The following is an 18826-nucleotide window of genomic DNA, read 5'->3' as shown; positions in this document are numbered from 1 at the left end:
TCAACTGCACTTGTAAATATATTATACTTTCGGAGTATTTTACCTTGATAATTGATGGGTTGAAAATATGTAGTTACTTATGACAATTTACATTGGAATGTCCCTTGCCTATCAGTTAATTATCAGATATTTTAAATAAAAAAGCAATTAATTACACCAGAGCCATGCCATGTTCTATTTTGTCTGTAATTGTAACAATCACTTCTGAGTTATCTATTGAGAAGTCAGTTTTTTGAGTATAAGGTTTTTATGTTATCTTACGAGGGTCACTTGCAAATGAATTTTTTTTATATAGCTCTATCCTATTTTTCACTTTATTTTAATCACTTTCACCTCCACCTCAGTCCCTACCTGGAGCTCCACTGTGAAGGCAAACATACAACATTCCTGAATTATATTGTCAATATAGAAATATAACTTTGTCTTCCACATGTATGTAAATATTTATAAACTAAATATTAAAAGAGCATGGATTTGAATATTCCCTACTTTGAAAAGCTAGGCCGCTCTTTGTTCTACCAATATCTCTTCTAGATTTATTCAGTATTTAATGGTATGATCAACTTCATATAAATGCAGTTAACACCAGTGTCTTTTTTTTTTTTTTTTTTTTTTTAATTTTCTTCCTTAGGAAATTGAAAAGACAAAGATAGATGCTGAAAATGACAGGGAATGGCTGTTGTACGTTCAGAAACTTCTTGAAGGACAGGTATTTTGTTTTCCTGCTTCACATATGAAAACTTCCAGATAAAAATTCCAAGCCTTACATTTCTGTACTGGATGTCTGACTTTTTGTAAACACTTACACATTATTTACTTCTGCTAGGTAAAGAAGTATTTCGATAGGTAGACGGGAAAATGAACTCTCTATTTGTACTACTGGACTTAACAAATGAAGCAAATGCCTTGGGAAAGAGCCAACATGGGTCTTAGCAAATGCATTAATTAAATTATTGAGTCAACCTCTATGCTTGCTGGACTGAAAGGGATCCATTCTCTCAGCCCTCTTAGGAAAACAGATTCTTTATTATGTGTCTTTAAAGCTAGTGGTTGATATGGACACCTGAGGAGTTCATGGGTTTTGGTGACCTTTTACTATGGACCTGTTTCCAGTCAATTCATGTTTTCCTCACAGCCAGACAGCTGTTTATTACTGTGTCTTCCCACATTCTCTACAATATTTTCTACTGAGACCTCGAGCAGCTTGTTAGTGGGAAGTAAATATTGATTTGGCATCCTGTCAATGCAGAAAGAATGAAAAAATTTCCACCAGAGGCCCCTCAAACATTTTCCTATCGACATTTTCTGGGCCGAGTGGAAAGCTGCATACAGGATGACAAGGCCAAGACGAGTGGAAATCCCTGAGGGGTCTGTGGAGACTGCTGCTGTGACCTGTGTGATACTTTTTCTTCCCTTTCAAGTATTTTTTTAATACACATATAGTCTGCGGGGATGTGCCCCTCTTGTAAGTGATCAAGGGCAGTTTATTGGCAGGTGAGAACTCTGCTTTTCTAGTCATTGCCAGCTTTTGTTTTGACATCACCAGCAGCATATAATGTATTCTAAAACTTTTTCATTATAGTTCTTTTTGCTCAGCCGACTTGTTTATTTTGAAAATGAACTGGAATGAAAACAGCTAACACCTATTTCTCAAAATAGCAAAAAGTATTATTGTTGTCCTATGAGTTTTGGAAAGGCGTAAATGTTTCTGCGTAAAGATTAAAAGTAGAGGCTGATACCATGTTTCCCCGAAAATAAGACCAGGCCTTATATTAAGTTTTGCTCCAAAAGACACATTAGGGTTTATGTTCAGGGAATGTCATCATGAAAAATCATGCTAGGGCTTATTTTCCAGTTAGGTCTTATTTTCGGGGAAACACAGTATTAAATGAAATTATTTTACATTTATATTAACAGATAGAAATATCTATGCTTTCAGAAAAGCCAAGAATAAGTAAATAACACATGAACTATTCATATTTTTAGTATCAGTTTTACATATTTTTGAAACTGTACTTGGAATCACTTCAATAGACATTTCTTAACCATATCACATGCCCAGCACCCGCACCCAACCCAGTGCCTGGCTGAGCAAAGGAGTTCAGTAAGGAGTCTTACGTGTTTTTTTTTGTTTGTTTGTTTTTTCTGGATTGAAAATAAAAATAAACTTTTTAATGAATTGTTTATCGTTTGACTTGTAAGTATGACTCTTCAATATGGAGATTTTGTCCATTATGAACCTAAAATAACACATCCGTATGTAGGAATCTTTATTACATTTTATTTGGTTGGTGCAAATGTTACTGTGGTTTAAAAGGTTAAAAATAGTTGCAAAAAGCACAATCACTTTTGCACCAACCTAATATTAAAGCTCTGTTCACACCAGTCATTTTTTGACCGACGCGTGTAGATGTACACACACGCACTGCCTGACCTGGATGTATGCTTATTCTGGGCAGTTAGTGTGAAAAAATCCTGTTGAAAATGGCAGTAGACTGCTTAATACCGCAGTTTGATATAGTGCCTTTTTGTGCCACTGAGCCTGGACTCTGGAATATAATTGCCTGGCAGTATTGATTTAATTGCCCAGGTTTATTTGTGGACTCCTAATTATTGACTGGAGGTAAATTTAATGGAGCAGCCTTTATGAACACTGGGAAACCGCTGCTGTTGCTGTTATACATAATGAACTGCAGCATGTACCTTTAGATCATTTTTCAAGCTAATTTTATTCCACTGTGACAGTATGATAACATTTAAAAAGTCAAACACTTTTTATTTTTATTACTGACATAGGTGGTTTTGCTGATGTCTTTGAATTTGGTGAGGGAAAAATAGGAACTTCATTGGTTGCATTTGAATGTCACTTTATACTAATTATGCCCAAGAGGAAAATCGATAAAATAGAAAACATCTCTCTTTTTTTTTTAAGCCTACTTTTCTTTGCTCTCAATTCCAGCAATTATATTTGTCCTGAATTTTAGAAAAGGTTTTCTTTGTCCACTAGTTATTTTAGAGTCTAAGTTGTGCCCACAGGATTGTGTGGGCAAAAGTGTAAATTTGTTCATTCATACATTTTATTTAGTTTATGGCATACAGCTCCATGTGTCTGAGGTTGCATGATCTTCAAGCTGTGGAGCAATTGTGCACATTCCCTAAAGTAAATACCAGTTAATTCAGTATTGATATTTGATTATTAAAATATTTGAAGATAAGATTATAGGAAAATTTCCCTTTTATGTCCTCACTCTGTGTTGGGTGCTTTATGTAATAGAATTGTGGGCTCATAGGAGTTAATCTGGCCTTGTGGTTTTATCATTTGTTTAACAATTAGGTCACAGAATTGTTTTCTGTTAAAGAGAATTTCTCTGCATTCGTGTGCCAAATTTATATTGATAAAATATTAATCACAAAATACAGAGCTATTCTGCAATGTGGCAATATGGAACTGCACAATAATATAGTATCTACCGCTATTGTTAACCAGTAGTGTATGGAACTAAAAGGTCTAAAACCTTAACTTACCTATATTTAATACAAAATGCAAATATATATCTGCATTATTTCAAGTAATTTTGATGCAATTGGTACTTTTATATATTGGTCTTTATCTGCACTTAACCTTTATTCCCGCATATTTCTAAAAATAATAAGAAAAAATATTTCTAATATTTACTTTATTTTATGGCACAGCTGCCTTATAATTTATTTGAACATCTTTTTCTTGTACTAATTTCTCTTTTTATATTAATATGTTTTTAAAAACTTACAATTGATGGCAGAGAAAAAAAAGCAAATTAATGATTATGATAGGATAGGAGAACTCCCAAAATTAGTATTTTTGAAGTTTTGGGAGTGGAGAAAAAAAACAGAAATAGAAAAAGTGGGCTGGGACAAAACTATAAAAGCTTTTGAGTAGGAAGAGGATGCAATCAGCGTTGTGCTTTAGAAAGATTCATGAGATCAGTGTGTAGGGTGGTTGGGAGGGAGAAGAGACTGGGAACAAGAAGATAGTCTAGGGAAAAGGCAGTGGTGGCCTGGACATGCCCTAGCTATAGAAATAGAAAAGATGAGGCAGATTTGATCTTCATTATAGTGACTGAGAAGATAGCAGTAATGAGATTAGATAAGTGGTCAGAAAGCAGAAACCAGAGATGGATGAGTTTAATATCCTACATAATGAGAAAGATTATGATACCTTTAAGAGTTTTAGGGATCAAAGGAGGTAGACCAGATTTCGTAGGAAGGAGATGTCAATGATTGAAGCCATGGAAAATTTAGTAGGTGTGTTCCATCAACAATATGCAAGGATTTGTGATTTGTCGCTAATTCAGCCCAGGTTTCTGTACAGCTTTTCTCACTGAAAATTAACTATTTAAGAATAAACTATTAACCACATGTCAAACTCTTACCATTCAACAACAAAAAGAATAGAAACTGATTTGAATAGACATTTCTACAAGAAGATATACAAATAGCCAATAAGCACATGAAAGGATATTCAACACCATTAGCCATTAGGAAAACGCAAACCAAAACCCAAAATGAGATATACTCGTATATATCACACCCAGTAGGATGGTTATAATAGAAAAGAAAGACAAGAACAAGTGTTGAGGAGAATGTGGGGGAATTTGAATCCTCATTTGTTGCTGGTGGGAATGTAAAATGGTGCTGCCCCTGTAGAAAACAGTCTGGCAGTTCCTCAAAAAGTTAAACATAGAAGTTATATGACCCAGCAGTTCAACCCCTAGGTATTTACCGAAGAGAAATGAAAACATGTCCATATAAAAACTTTTACATGAATGTTCGTAACAACATTATTCATAATAGCTCAGAGGTGTAAACAACCCAAAGGTCCATCAGCTGAAGAATGTATAAACAAAATAAGGTATATGCATACACGGGATATTACTTAGCCATAAAATGGAATGAAGGACTGATGCATGCTACAACATGAAAGAACCTTGCAAACCTACGCTAAGTAAAAGAAGCCATACTCAAAAGGCTATAGTATAGTATAGTATAACTGCATTCATAAGAAATATCTAGAAAAGGCAAACCTATCAAGATAGAAAGTAAATTATGGTTGCCAGTAATGGGGGAGATGGAGAGTGGCTACCGGTAGGTACAGGTTTCCTTCTTGGGGTGATGAAAATGTTCTGGAATTAGATAGTGGTGATGGTCACACATTCTTGTGAATATACTGAAAACCAATGAATTACATACTTTAAAATGGTGAATTTTATGTTATGTAAACTATATCTCCTTTTAAAAAATGAATTCCTTAATATGAGACATATTGAAAGAGCAATAAAAGAGAATGTATTTAAAAGTCAATTCAATGAAGTTCTTATATCACATATGTGATGTCCACTAGCATTAGCAGAGATTGCCTTAAGTGCACTTGAATTTAAATTTCTGTCTACTGGTCATAACTATGAACAAATTAGATAAATTATTTTATTTCTTACTTAATTTATTTCCTTTCAGTTGGCACATAAGGAGATGTCCCTCTATTATACTGTAATTGATATTCCTCCTCACACATCCAAACAAGAAATCAGTTATTTATATTCTGCCCTCAAAGAGATACTGTTTATTTGTTCTGCCCATTCTGATCCTCAAAATTATAATAAAGTTCACTTAGGTTTTTTCAGGCCTTAGTAATACATGAAATAGTCCTTTGTTCTTGGGACTTTATAAAGGCAATGGAAAGAATTAGTAGAGATAAATCTGAACTGATGCTATGGAATCCATTCACAAAACATGTGTTGAGTGCCTACTCAGTGTCAGGTATTGTTTCAGGTTTGGGTGTACAGCAGTGAACAGAAGAGATAAAAGGCCCTGCCCTCAAGGAGCTTACATTTCTGGGGATGGAGAACAATAAACAAATAGTTAAAATACATAAACTGTGAAATGTATTGAATAATTAACTTGAACAGAATTATGGGTGTACATAACAAAATATGTATACTTGTTTAAGACAAACAATACACAGTTATAACCACAATATGGTCCTTTACCAGGATTTGTATAAAAACCCTCAGCCAGGAATGGCTAGAAAATGTGTCTTGATTTTGTTTTGTTGTTGCCTTATTCTCTGTTACTTGCTAATCCTCTTCTGGATTTCATTGAGTCCATTTTAGTCCACTTTGTCCCAATACAAGAAAATGTACTGGGACAATAATAAAAATTCTGTTTTTCTACCTTAAGTTTTTGAGAATTTAGAATACACACTTGTAGTTTTTCTTTAGCTTTAAATATCCCTGTTCCTATTAGTTGCTTCAGGTCTTGCAAATGCTGGACTTTAAAATGGCTCTTTCCCCAGTGCCATTTTTGCAAAATATGCTTGCCTTCCACAGAATGCCTTTCAGTGTTACAGTGAGAAGTGTTTTATAAATCTCCCTGGCTTTTGTAGCGTAACTTCCAGCCTGAAGGTTAACTGACAATTTCTTCTTACAACTCTGAACACATTTACTGTGTTGCTTTCTGTGTTGCATTTAACACACACACATGCACACTCACACACTCACCCTCTCTCACACATATAAACCCACACGCTCAGTCACCCACACAGATTTCTCACAACTTGCTGAAATAGCAAGAGTTTAAAATTCTCCATTAACAGTCTTGCTGGGATTTTTTTTTTTAATTTAACAATTTCAAGCCTACTTGCATGTTTCCACTAAAAAAGATATGTGGTTAAAGTTAAAAAGGTAAATTTTATGTGTATTTTACCACTATAAAAAAATTGGGGAAAGAAATGAAAGTGAAAACAAATCATAGCCTTTACCAAAGTTTAGCAAATGCAATCTTCTCTGTGTGTCAGTTTTCAGCCAAACTCTGATATATATATACATGTATATATATGGTATGTGTCAGGAATATAAACAAAATTTAGGGAACAGTTCAAAATTCAGTGCCAAATTTAAATTATAAATTAATTTTTCCTTCTGATAGCATTTTTGGTTATTGTAACAAGTTCAATGTTTTAATTATAAGATAATAATTCTATACTATCCATTTAAATATGTGTGTATAATACACATATATAAATACATAATGTACATACATAAATATTTATATATATATACATTATGTATGTATGAATATTTATTTGTACTAAATTTGCACCATTCATTTTATACTAATCAAACTATATTGGCCTTTCTTACTAAAGTCTCAGTCTCACTGAATCATATCCTTTGTAAAAGCAGGTATAATACTTAAAATATCTTCACTTTCAGTATGATTCAAGCTAGATTAAAACCAATTTGCATTTTAAAAGTAATATATGTGTGTGTGTATATATATATGTTTGGGGTTTTTTTGGTAATAGGTAATAGTTTTCAAACTAAAAACAAGAATGAAAATGGTTAAAATGTTAATCTTGTCCTTTAGATGTAAAAAGTTACCCTTATTTCGTTCTATTTTCTTTCAACACAGACCTTTTCAATTTCACGTTATTAGGAATACATTCCAGTGAGTGCTGATGCTCTAAGTTACCTATTAGGTTGGTGCAAAAGTAATTGCGGTTTTTTTCAATTATTTTTAACCTTTTAAATCACAATTACTTTTGCACTGACCTAAGACATGCTTTACAGTCATGGTTTTTAGGCTGTTCCATTTCCAATGTGGCTCTCAAACCTCTGCAACCATCATTCATATCTTAGCTTTATACAGAAATGCCTCTTAAAAAAAGCCACAACTTGTAAGCGTAAGTGATAACTTTGAGATTGTTTCAGTGGCCTAACAGTTGCTAAAGGCGTATCTCTGTAGATGTTTCCATGTAAGAGGAGCCAAAAATCTATGTGAAATAAGGGGCAGTCCCTCCTGTAATAACAATCACCTTTTGCAACAGGGACAGGCATAACGACTAGGAAGACCCACTTTAAGACCAAGCAAAACTCTTAGCTGTTGTTCTGATGTCCTAGTTGAATTTCCCGACCAAGAAATCTCATGCAATATCAACTCCTCACCTGCCCATTTCCCCTTTATGCTGAGGAGTTCAAGCCTGTGTAACTGTGCACTGGCAAACCAGGAGTATCACTTCTCCTTTTTGATCCAAGGAAAGAAAGAAATCATACAGGCTCTCTGACTTCGTAGTCCCTGGAACACGCCATTCAAAATGAAATCTGAGGCAGCACAATTCTTGGGTTTGTTGTTTCAAATCTATTTGACAGAGCACGTGACAAAGGATCGTTGCAGTTGGCCAGTCAGGTTGCTACTTCAACTCCAAAAACCTACCAGGAAGAGAATGATTGTGCTTTCCATATCTGAGGGAGTTCTGGGGAGCCTTAGCCCCTTCTAGAACCATATAGAGAGAATTTAGTTGACTCTAAACTGCCTGTATGAAATAAACTTGCACTGGACTCCAAAGTAGCAGAAAGTTCAGGACTCCCAGTCTTCTTATTGTTTTTAAAACATTTTGCGTTTTAAAAAATATGACAAGCAAATAAATAAACCATGTGAATTTTTAAAGCACTTTCCAAGGCATGTCATATTTTAAGTATAGTTTCAGTTGTAAATCTACCCAATCCATATTCGTTTTCATTGATTGTAAGATGCATTTTCCCCACATTTTCACATTTCCGAAATTGGAATACATATGCAGTATGGGTAGCTTTAAGAGGTAGGTTTATTCCCCCCACCAGAAAAGGTTGCCTTTTTTTTTTAAGTCAATGTGCGTCTCTGCTATTCGCCCGCATCTTAGAAGTGAACAAATGTGATATTTTGGTATCTTATGCTTTCTGTAGTGGTAAGTTTCCATTAAGACAAATGTGTGAAGCTTCTGACATATGAGTAAACTATAGTCTGTCCGGACGTAGACTCAGACTTCCTAATGGAGAAGGCAGTTAATTACAAAGATAAGAAGGAAGTTAAGCTAGAAAGCTATTTGGGATCTGAGGCAATTCTGTGGACTGGCTTTGGTCTCTGTTTCTCCTTCATGGCCTACATAAACTGTGTTTTTTTTTTTCTTTTTTTCTTTCTTTTTCTTTTTTGGTGCCTGTCTGGCCTGTTTCCACTGCCACTGGCCAATCTTCTTTTTTCCCCCAGTTCAAATTTGGGAAAGAACCATTCTGATTGGTTTGGCTAATTGTAATCCCCTTAGCTGAGCATAGCGGAGTGGGCCACAGCTGAGCAACTCATGCGAGGGCAGCTCGCTGTCTGCAGTCAGGTGCTGACCCGTGATAGTGGGCATTCCAGCACCAAAAAGGGCCCGATGTTAGTTCTCTGTAGGGGAGGGGTGTGTGTGTGACAAGCATTCTCATTAATATGTTCAGGAAAAAATACAGCCATCAAGAAATGATTTAATCAACTTCTTAATTATTATAAACCTCTTGTGTGAGACTAGGTAGCTAGAAAGGATAAAAGGAAGTGGATGGGGCTATGAGAGGTAACTGGGGAGCATTTCAAATTGAGTCCTACAGGCAACCCAGTGAAGCAGAAGGAACGATAAAACTTTACTAGAAAAGTTATATAAATTATGAAATTTAAAAATCTACTCTACATTTCATCAACTCAGCAGTTTGCAACATGTGTATTACACTTTGATATGCCAAACAAACTTCTGTAACCACTTAATCAATGGGTATACTTTTGCCATTTTTTTTCCTCTGAAATTTTACCCTACAACTCTTGAGATGTTCAGCTCTAATCCAGACAAGCGTATTGATAGTTCTCGCTCATTCGTTTATGAGTGATGAACATATAGTACTACTTCTGTGGGCCTGTGGGCCCCAGAGCTGACTGTAACCTGCTATTGATCAGCTGATTGAAGACAAATGGCTTAGCTGCTTGTATTGCAGATTACATCATTAACATGGTCAGTAAACCATGAATTGTTCAATAAGGCGTTTATCTTTTTTCATTTTACTTCTGCTCTTTTATCATTTTTATTATAAAAGACAAAATGACCCACACTAACCAGCAAGATCAGTTGAAAAGAGGCCCAGTAGGGTACCCAGTAGGTGCAAAGTTGCAGGTAGCTGAGTTCTAATGGTTTAATGGTATTCAGTGTATGTTTGCGAACTGAAAATATAGAGTTTTGATAATCTTTTTTTCTGTGTTTCTCTTACAGCTTCCGTTTGCCTCATATTTACTAGAAGCAGTCCTGGAGAAAATAAATGAAAGAAAGAAACTAGTTGAAGGGTATTTCACAATTATGAAAGATATTAGATGATATTCCAATAGAGAACTTTTTTTTCAAATGTGAAAACTTTTTATCTGGTGTGATTGGAAAACATGCGTCGCACCCCTGATACAGAATTTGCTCCAACTATCAATAGTCAGGTTCAATACCAAAAAAGATTTCTCTAAAAGTAATTAATTGCTGAACAAGTGAAACTAATTAAGTGCATAGCCATTTAAAAGGAAATAGTGTAGCATTTGATTGTTGAGTACAAATATTGCCACAAATCAATGCAAACTTAAAAATGATTTTCCTTCCAGTGCATTAGAAGAAATTAGAATAACCTTGACACACACAAATTGGTCGGAATATTAATATTAAAAAAATTAAACAGGACTTACTATTTTAAATTTTATAAAGAAACTAGACTTTTTACATAAGACTGCTGTAAATGGCCTTAAATCATCCAAAGAGCAACATACTTGCACTGTAAGCAAATATAAAATGAAGCATCATAATTTAAAGATGAGCATTTCGTCAAATAAATTGTGTGATCCAACTATGTCTGTTCTCAACATACTGGATTATATAGGGGATACTGTATTTTCCTAGAACTATTTGGCAAAAATAAACACATTTTCTCCTCTCTCTTTTTAAGTTCATAATTCTTTGCGTGGCCAGGTAAATTAGCAAAGGACCACAAACCCAGTGTATAAAATTAGACTAGATCCTACTGTGGTCAACTAATTAAATTCTTAACAATGGTGGCATCCTTATTTAGAGTCCCAAACATTCCCACCTTATTTCACCTCTTTACTATGTTCCTGCCACACCTGACTGGTTACTTTAATTCACCAAACTTGTGCCTGCCTCCAGGCTTTTACCCTTGCTATTCTCTCTAGAATAGTCTGTACTCAGTTTTTCTCATGATTGGCTCCTTCTCACCATTCAGGTTCATATTACCTCAGAGACAAGTTCCCTGGCCATCTTATTATTTCATTTCTTTTATAGTGCAAAATTATCTTTTTTATCTGTTTACTTACTTATTTTCTTGTTATTGTTTTCCTCTCATTCTTAGAATATAGGTCCCACGAGGTTAAAGCAGAGGTTGGCAAATTATGGCCCACAAACAAATCTGGCCTGCCACCTGTTTTTGTGTGGCCTATAAGCTAAGAATGGTTTTTACATTATCAAGTGATTTTTTAAAAAGGAGAATAATGTTTTGTAGCAGGTGACCATTATATGAAATTCAGATTGTAGTGTCCATCAATAAAGTTTTATTGGAACACAGAATGCTCGTTCATTTACGTATTGTTTATGGCTGCTTTCACACTACAGTATTGGAAGTGAGTAGTCGCGGCAGAGACTGTATATGGTGCACGCATCACTTTGCACTACTGTTTGACACACTGCAAATCACAGTGACACAGTTATAACTTGACAGCATTTCAAGTGCCACAAATACTACCACACTGATTTTTTTTTTTTAATACCAGTGTATAACCATTGTGTGAAAACAAGAAAAGAAAAATGACTGTCAGATGTCACAATTTTCAGACATGGTGGAGTGTGGATTCTTTTGCTGTTTAGTTAGATGGCAAAATATTGTGCTCTATACACAGTGACACTATACCTATGGTAAAATGAATGCAATATATTATCATCATTACATAACCACACTACATTGCTAAAATGAGGGAACTGACATTGGTAAAATAGTATTAACTGAAATATAGACCACATATGAATTTCACACATTTTTACATTCATTTTTCTTGGGGGTATAATTTTATAAAATTTTGTCACATGTGGAAATTGTATAACTATCACAGAGCTGTTCCTTCATCACAAAGAACATACACACACACACACACACACACACACACACACACACACACTCATCCTATTGGTTGTTTCTCTGTAGAACCCTGGCTAATACACCAGGGTTTGGCTGTTGCATATAAAGTAACTATGAATATTTATGTATAAATTTTTATATGAACATGTTTTCATTTCTCTAGAATAAATACCCGTGGGCTTGATTGCTGGGTCATGCAGTAAGGGTATTTTTAACTGGGTAAGAAACTGAAAAATTGTTTTCTAGAGTGGCTGTCCCATTTCACAGTCCCAGCAGTGACATCTGAGAGACCAAGTTGGTCTTCATCTTCTTCAGGACTTGGTGTTGGTATTTGTTATTTTAGCCATTGTAATAGGTGTGTAATGGTTAAATTTTCCTTTTAAGTTCCATTCTCTCCCTGATCACATTTATCATGTTTCTGTTTTTCTATCTCCAAAACCTGCTTCTATGGTCTTTTCAAAAACCATGGGCTGATGGGAACAGCATAATTGGGATTGGGTAGGGCATATAACTTTTCTCCAGACCAACCTGAGAAAGGACTCCCAGTAATCACCACGGGTTTTACAAAGAATTTCTAAAACGCAGGCCTATTCATTATCTATTGCTCCGTAACAAATTACCTTAACACTTAATGACTTAAAACAACACCATTTATTTGAGCTGGTTTCTGTGGGTCAGGAATAGGAGCACATCTTAAATGGGTTCTCTGACACCAGGTTTCAGAAGGTTGCAGTTCTACCAAGGCTCGACTCAGAAAGACCCACTTCGCTCACTCAAGTAATTGGCAGGATTGTGTTTTTGACAGGCGGTTGGATTGAGGGCTTCAGTTCCGTTCAGCTGTTGGCTAACAGCTGCCCTCAGTTCTTGGCCATGTGATTGTCTTCACTACGGCAGTCTGCTTCATCTCGCACATTTGGAGATTTCCTCAGAATGGGACTAACAGGATGACGAGATCATCAACAACCATTTCAGGAGCTGCCTACCACACCGCCGGTGTTTAGGTTTGACAATCAAGATGAAGCTGTCTCTGCAAGGTAAACATAGATTTTACTTCGAATGATTATTTATTTGCTGTTGGTTGGGGAAGGAAGATGAAGTTCATGGGTTGCAAACTTGCACATGCCTCTTGGCACCACCACCATAAGATATAAACAAAAGAAGCCCTCTTCACCAAGAGTGGGATCCATCTGCTTACCAGATGAATTTAAGGAGGTAGTTTATTCTCATCTCTAGACTTTCACAGCAAACAAAATAAAACCAATATCAGAAATTGACAGATTTGGAAGGCCCTGTGAGTCCACTCTGTGACCCCTTCTCAACTTTGAACTGTAGAAACACTGCTGAGAGCTGGAGGCAGGAAGTATAAAGGGTTAGAGATTCAAGACCAGAGTAGAATAAAGCCTTCGGCTCCTCAAATCTACCTTATCACACCAATGACCTTGGGAAGCCTTGTAACAAAATAGAAGTTAAGAAATACCTTTCAAAACATGCTTGTACAGTCTATTCACATTATTAGAGAAACACCAGAATCTGATTAAGATTAGTTTTTCTGGACAGAAGACTGGGTCTGTGCTGGGAGATAGACTGGCTTGTTACAGTATATCCTTTTATACTCTTTCAGTATGTCCCCGTGGTGTGTTTCTCTTTCAATTTAAAGTCAGTTTTTATAAACTCTTTTTAAACCATCCCTGCAGTAAACATAAAGAAAATGGAAATGACAAACTATCTAGAAAATTTTTATCAAAAAAACCTATGGGACACAGCTAAAACTGTATTTAAAAGAAAATGAATAACTCAAAAAGTGTTTATTTAAAAAAAAGGAGTAAAATAAGCTAAACACACAATTTAACAAATAGAAAAGAAAAACAAAATAAACCTAAAGCGAGTAGGAGGAAAGAATTCATGAACGTGAATTTAGTCTAAAAAGAAAAGCAACTAAAAAAGACAAAAACAAAGCTGTTACTTATAATTTAATTTGTTAACCCTGGTAAGCCTAATTAAAGATAAAAGAGAGGAAAATGAAAACATGCAACAATAGAAGCTGTCAAAGATATGAAAGATTTTTTAAATTGCAAAAGGATATATACAACTATATGTCAATCTTAAAGAAATGTATGATTTTCTGGCAAAATATAAATAAACCAAGTTCACTTAAGAAGTGATAGAAAGTAAAATAAACCCTTATACATAACAGAAGTTAGAAACACGGCTAACGATCTGCCTTTTAGAAAAGCAGCAGAACCTATGATTTTATCATTGACATCTATCTAGCCTCGAAAAACAGATGATTCCTCTTATTTTAACTTCATAGAAAAAGATGAGGAGATCCCATAAGTCATATTTATGAAGCAAAAATAGGCTAAATGACAAAACCAGAAAACTATACTAAAAAGAGAACTATAGATCAATATCATTTACTACGTAGTAGAATTATAAATATCCTAGGTAAAAAGGGAAATTCTAGTTATTCAAATAACAGCATATCTGGCCAGATAGATTTCAATCCAAATACAATAATTAGGAAATATACTAATGTAATACTTTATACCAACAGAATAATAGAGAAAAAATATTTGATGTCTCATATGAAAAAAATTAACATCTTTTATATAATAAAGTGTACAGATGAGTGATAAGAAAAGCAGAAACTGAAAAAGGCCTATAGGCATATAAAAAGGTACTGAACCTTAAATGGAAATAGAGAATAATTTTTACCTCTCAAAATGGAAAAAAAAAAATCCAGTTCTGGTGAGAATATATGGAAGTGAGCTCTTTCATATATTGCTGGTAAGAATTTGAATTGTTAACATTTCAGAAGGTAATTTAAAGTATATGCTAAAAATTGCCCAGAAATGGCCCTTTTGAGAATCTGCTCTATAGAGTAAAAGCACAAATAAATAGGAATAAATATTAACAAATAATTTGTAGAGACAAACAGCAATAAACAATATCACTGCCCATTAGTAGATAAATGGTTGAATAAGTTGTATAACATTTTTTATCTATGGTTAACTATTAAATAGAATGCATTAAATCTGCATGTATTTTATGTGGTAGAGTGACCATTTGCATATATTTTATGAAATCTAATTCACTTACAATAAAACCAACCCTTTCAAAGTATAAAAATCAGTGGTTTTAGTATATTCACAAGTTTGTGCAGCAATCGCCACTATCGAATTCCAGAATATTTTCATCACCCCCAAAAGAAACACTGTACCCATTAGTAGTCAAAATGCTAGAAAAGTAACACTCAGGAGCAACCCTGAACCAATCCCTGGCAGAAGTTGGTATATAAATACTCCACCCCCTTGCTCTTTTAGTGACAAACCCACACATTTACATCATTTCCCCATCAGGAGTAAACTTGAATTATTTACAAAGCTACCTTCTATGGCAAGGCACACTTATTTGGTTGTCGTCTCTGTCTTTTCTTACCTTTTCCATACTGCTGTTTCCTGGGACCATCTCCCCAATAAACTCCTTGCATTCAAATTTTTGTCTTAAGGACCGCTTCTGTAGGAACCCAACTAAAAGACCATATCAGAAATGATCCTAGGAAGGAGATTTTCAGGATGGGGTTCTGGAATTGTCTCTTTCACTGTTCAGATGACAGCAAAGAACCCATTATTGGTGGGAAATGTGCGTGATAACCCCACATGCTGTAGTAGCACAATTACTAACTCTCCTAACCTGTGGTCAGTTGCGAGGGATGAGGTGTGGTAAAGGACGCACTTCTGTAATTTGTCTAGTATTTGAAAGGCATGGGGAAACAATAACTAGATAGATACTAAAATCGGTGGCTACTATTAAGTACCACTGATGCATTGAAGGAAGAAAATGCCAGCCTCAGGTAAGTCAGCTGTTAACTCAAGGCATAGTGTAAAAGCCAGAAAACTTATTTGGCAGCTTTTAAATAGACTTCATCTGCTGTAAAATGACACAATGAGACTGAAAATTAGGGCCAGGATCTGTTTGTAACAATAGCAAATGTACATACATACATACATACATACATACATACATACATACATACATAAATGTGTGTGTGTGTGCATGTGTGTGAATGCATAGCCCTAGCAAGTCCAATTGCATTTACCGATGTCCCCAGCAAGTCTTCTACGCATAGTTCCCTGAAAATAGTGAAAGAGGAAGGCTGGGATGCTGGGAGCATCACAGTAAATGCTGGAGACATCAGAGTAAATGCAACTGAGAATTTTGAACCCTCAGATCTGAATCCTCTGCCTGTCAAAAGAGACCCACTCCTCCTCCTACTGGAGGATGGCAGCCTTCCATTGCCTAGAGACCGGGCAAAGATTTCACTTGAGTTAAATGCCTCTCAAGCTGATGCTTGCTTCCCTCAAGGTCTTTCCCCTTCCCCACCATTACTTTTACTAATAGATCAATAATTACAGCCAAGTTGTAGCATGGCTCAACTGTGGAAGTACTGCCCAAGATTGAGAAGTGAAGAGGTGTTTCACAGAAGAGCTACAGAATCAAGCTAAAATAATGTCAACAAGAACTGGGAGCCTATACCTGGAAATGGATCTTGAGGGTGCTGAACAAAGAAATAAGGCTGGATATGGAAGAGTTTGTCCATATAGGACAATCCCCTGTGATTCGTAGTTTAACATCTTGCCAAGGACTCCTGAGACTTGTCTTAATATGCGTATACTGCTGAAATTACCCTTTGAAACTTGGAAAAAAGTGATAGCCTATTGCAAACTGGGTAGAGGTATCATAATTATCCTAGCAAGGTATTGAGGAAGAGGTCAAATGGTTCAGAGAGTGGGCATGCTAGACTAGATGTATTATAACAGACAATAGAACTCACCAGCTGATTTTGCTGCCCAGGAGAGTCTAGAGGACACTCTTCCCTAGAACAATAAGAATTACCTAGTGAGGGAGCATTAGCAGCGTCAAGAAGCTCAATGGTGACTGTCTTTTGTAGGTACGAGCTGCTGATAAGAAAATGAGCTTCCTAGTGACAAGATGGAAGGGTTCTGAAATGACAACATTCAAGGCAAGGAGAGGAAAGGTGGATATCCTTGATATACCGCAAAACCAGAGTGGCAACTAGGGGTGAAATAGATGAATGCATAGCCAATTAGGGTGTTTCTTGATTTACATAATCAAAAAGTTCACAGGTGAGTGAGGGGTAGACTGATAACAGCTGCTGCAATTTAAAAAAAAGCGTAACCTCTCACACTGTTTTCAGACTTGAACCTGTTCTCAGGCTGAGTCTATTGATTGAAGATAGCCTAGAGGAAGGACTCTGCAACACCTCAAATATCCAGTCGTGGTTTTGCCAATTCTTCCCCCAAAGGAACCTACAGTTACAGAGTAATTTCATACTGTGGGAAATTGTATTCTCCTTTTTTGGATACGGGATCTGAACTGACAGTGGTACCAAGACTCCAAACAGCGTCATAACCTCTGATTAAAGTGGATCATACAGGACTCAGGTAATAAGGGAGTTCTGGTCCAAATGTGGGTCACAGGAATCTACGGTGTGGTCATATTCCTGCTCCCACTGAGGGCATCATCCAAATGGATCTAATTTACAGCTGACAGAATCAATAGATTGTTTTCCTGACCTGTGTGTAAGAGTCATAATGGTAGAAATGGCCAAAACAAAGCATCTGAAGGTGCCTGCTGCCTGGGCCGGATGGTAAATCAGAAAGCATACTGCATCTTGAATATTATGGCAGAAATTAGGCCAATCTCAAAGAATTAAAGGATGTCAAGATGGAGATGATCCATCATTCCATTCAATTCTCCAGCGTGGACCTTGCAAAAATCGGCAGTTTATGGTGGACTCACCAACTGAACTAAGGGGAGGCTCCAATTATAGTTCCTATAATGAATATGGTATTTTTACCAGACTGACTAGTAGAGCCCCACCCCCCCCCAATGATATGCAGCACTTGATATGGCAAACTCATTCTTTTCAAACCCATCAAGGAAGAAGATCAAAGCAGTATGTAAGTAGACATTTACTTGGAACAGACAGAAAAACACCTTCATGGTTTTGCCCTAGGGTGGTATTAACTCTCTGCTCCTTAATAGAATCGGAAGGGATCTTGACTGGACGTTCTGCAGAATATCACCTGGTCCACCATATTAATCACGTCATGTTAACTGGATCAGATGAACAGGAAGTGGCAAGTAGTACCCTGAGTGCCAGACTCCAGAGGACAGAAATCAATCCTACAAAGACTCAAGGGTCTGTCCCATCAGTGAAAATTTTAAGTATCAAATGGTTGGAAGCATTCCAGACCATCCCCTCGAAGATGTAAGATGAATCCTTTCATGTCTTCCCATGAATAGAGCGCTAGGTAGTAGGCTGCTTTGGATTTTGGAAGCAGCATATGTTACCCTGGGAATCCTTTCTGATGCATTTATTGAGTGACTCTGAATGAGGGTGGCCTCTGCAACAGATTCAGCCCGGTATAAGCAACACTCTCACTTGGTCAAATGACCCAGCATATATATCCCACTATGCTGGGAGTATCTGCAGTAAATAAGAATGCATGAGGATTTTCTGACAAGCCCCGATAGAAGCGTCCCAGCACAATGTCTAGGTTTCTGAAGAAAGAATATGCTGTCTTCCAAAAGCAGCTCCAAGCAGGCTACTGAGTGCCTGGCCTTGGGACATCAAGGGTCTATGTGACCAGAACACAGCTGTCGATCATGATCTGGGTGTTCCCAGACCCAACAAGTCATATGTTAGGGTAGTATCACGTGTCTATGAAGGCAAATTCATTAATTTTCCTGGGCAAGTTGATTGTTTTATAGGTGATATCAAATAGCAAATTAACTGACAATGGAGT

At 36.2% G+C, this 18826-nt stretch overlaps 1 protein-coding gene across 4 annotated transcripts in view; it reads left to right on the top strand.

Annotated features, from left to right (window-relative positions):
- CNTLN (centlein) overlaps positions 1–11422 on the top strand; it is a 263049-nt gene extending 251627 nt beyond the window's left edge. For 3 of the 4 annotated variants that reach the window (XM_019739197.2, XM_074330345.1, XM_074330347.1), the window contains 2 exons: positions 632–709; positions 10085–11421. In XM_019739197.2, coding sequence (XP_019594756.2) covers positions 632–709; positions 10085–10186 — 180 coding nt within the window. In that variant the 3' untranslated portion in view covers positions 10187–11421. Of the gene's footprint in view, positions 1–631; positions 710–10084 lie in introns of all 4 variants that reach the window. The other variant, XM_074330346.1, reaches the window with a different exon arrangement.
- Positions 11423–18826: the final 7404 nt, after the last annotated feature.

Source organism: Rhinolophus sinicus, linkage group LG04 (genome assembly GCF_036562045.2).
Source record: "Rhinolophus sinicus isolate RSC01 linkage group LG04, ASM3656204v1, whole genome shotgun sequence".
NCBI lineage: Eukaryota > Metazoa > Chordata > Mammalia > Chiroptera > Rhinolophidae > Rhinolophus > Rhinolophus sinicus.
The sequence above is the reverse complement of the archived record's forward strand: the minus strand, read 5'-3'. Positions and strand labels throughout refer to the sequence as shown.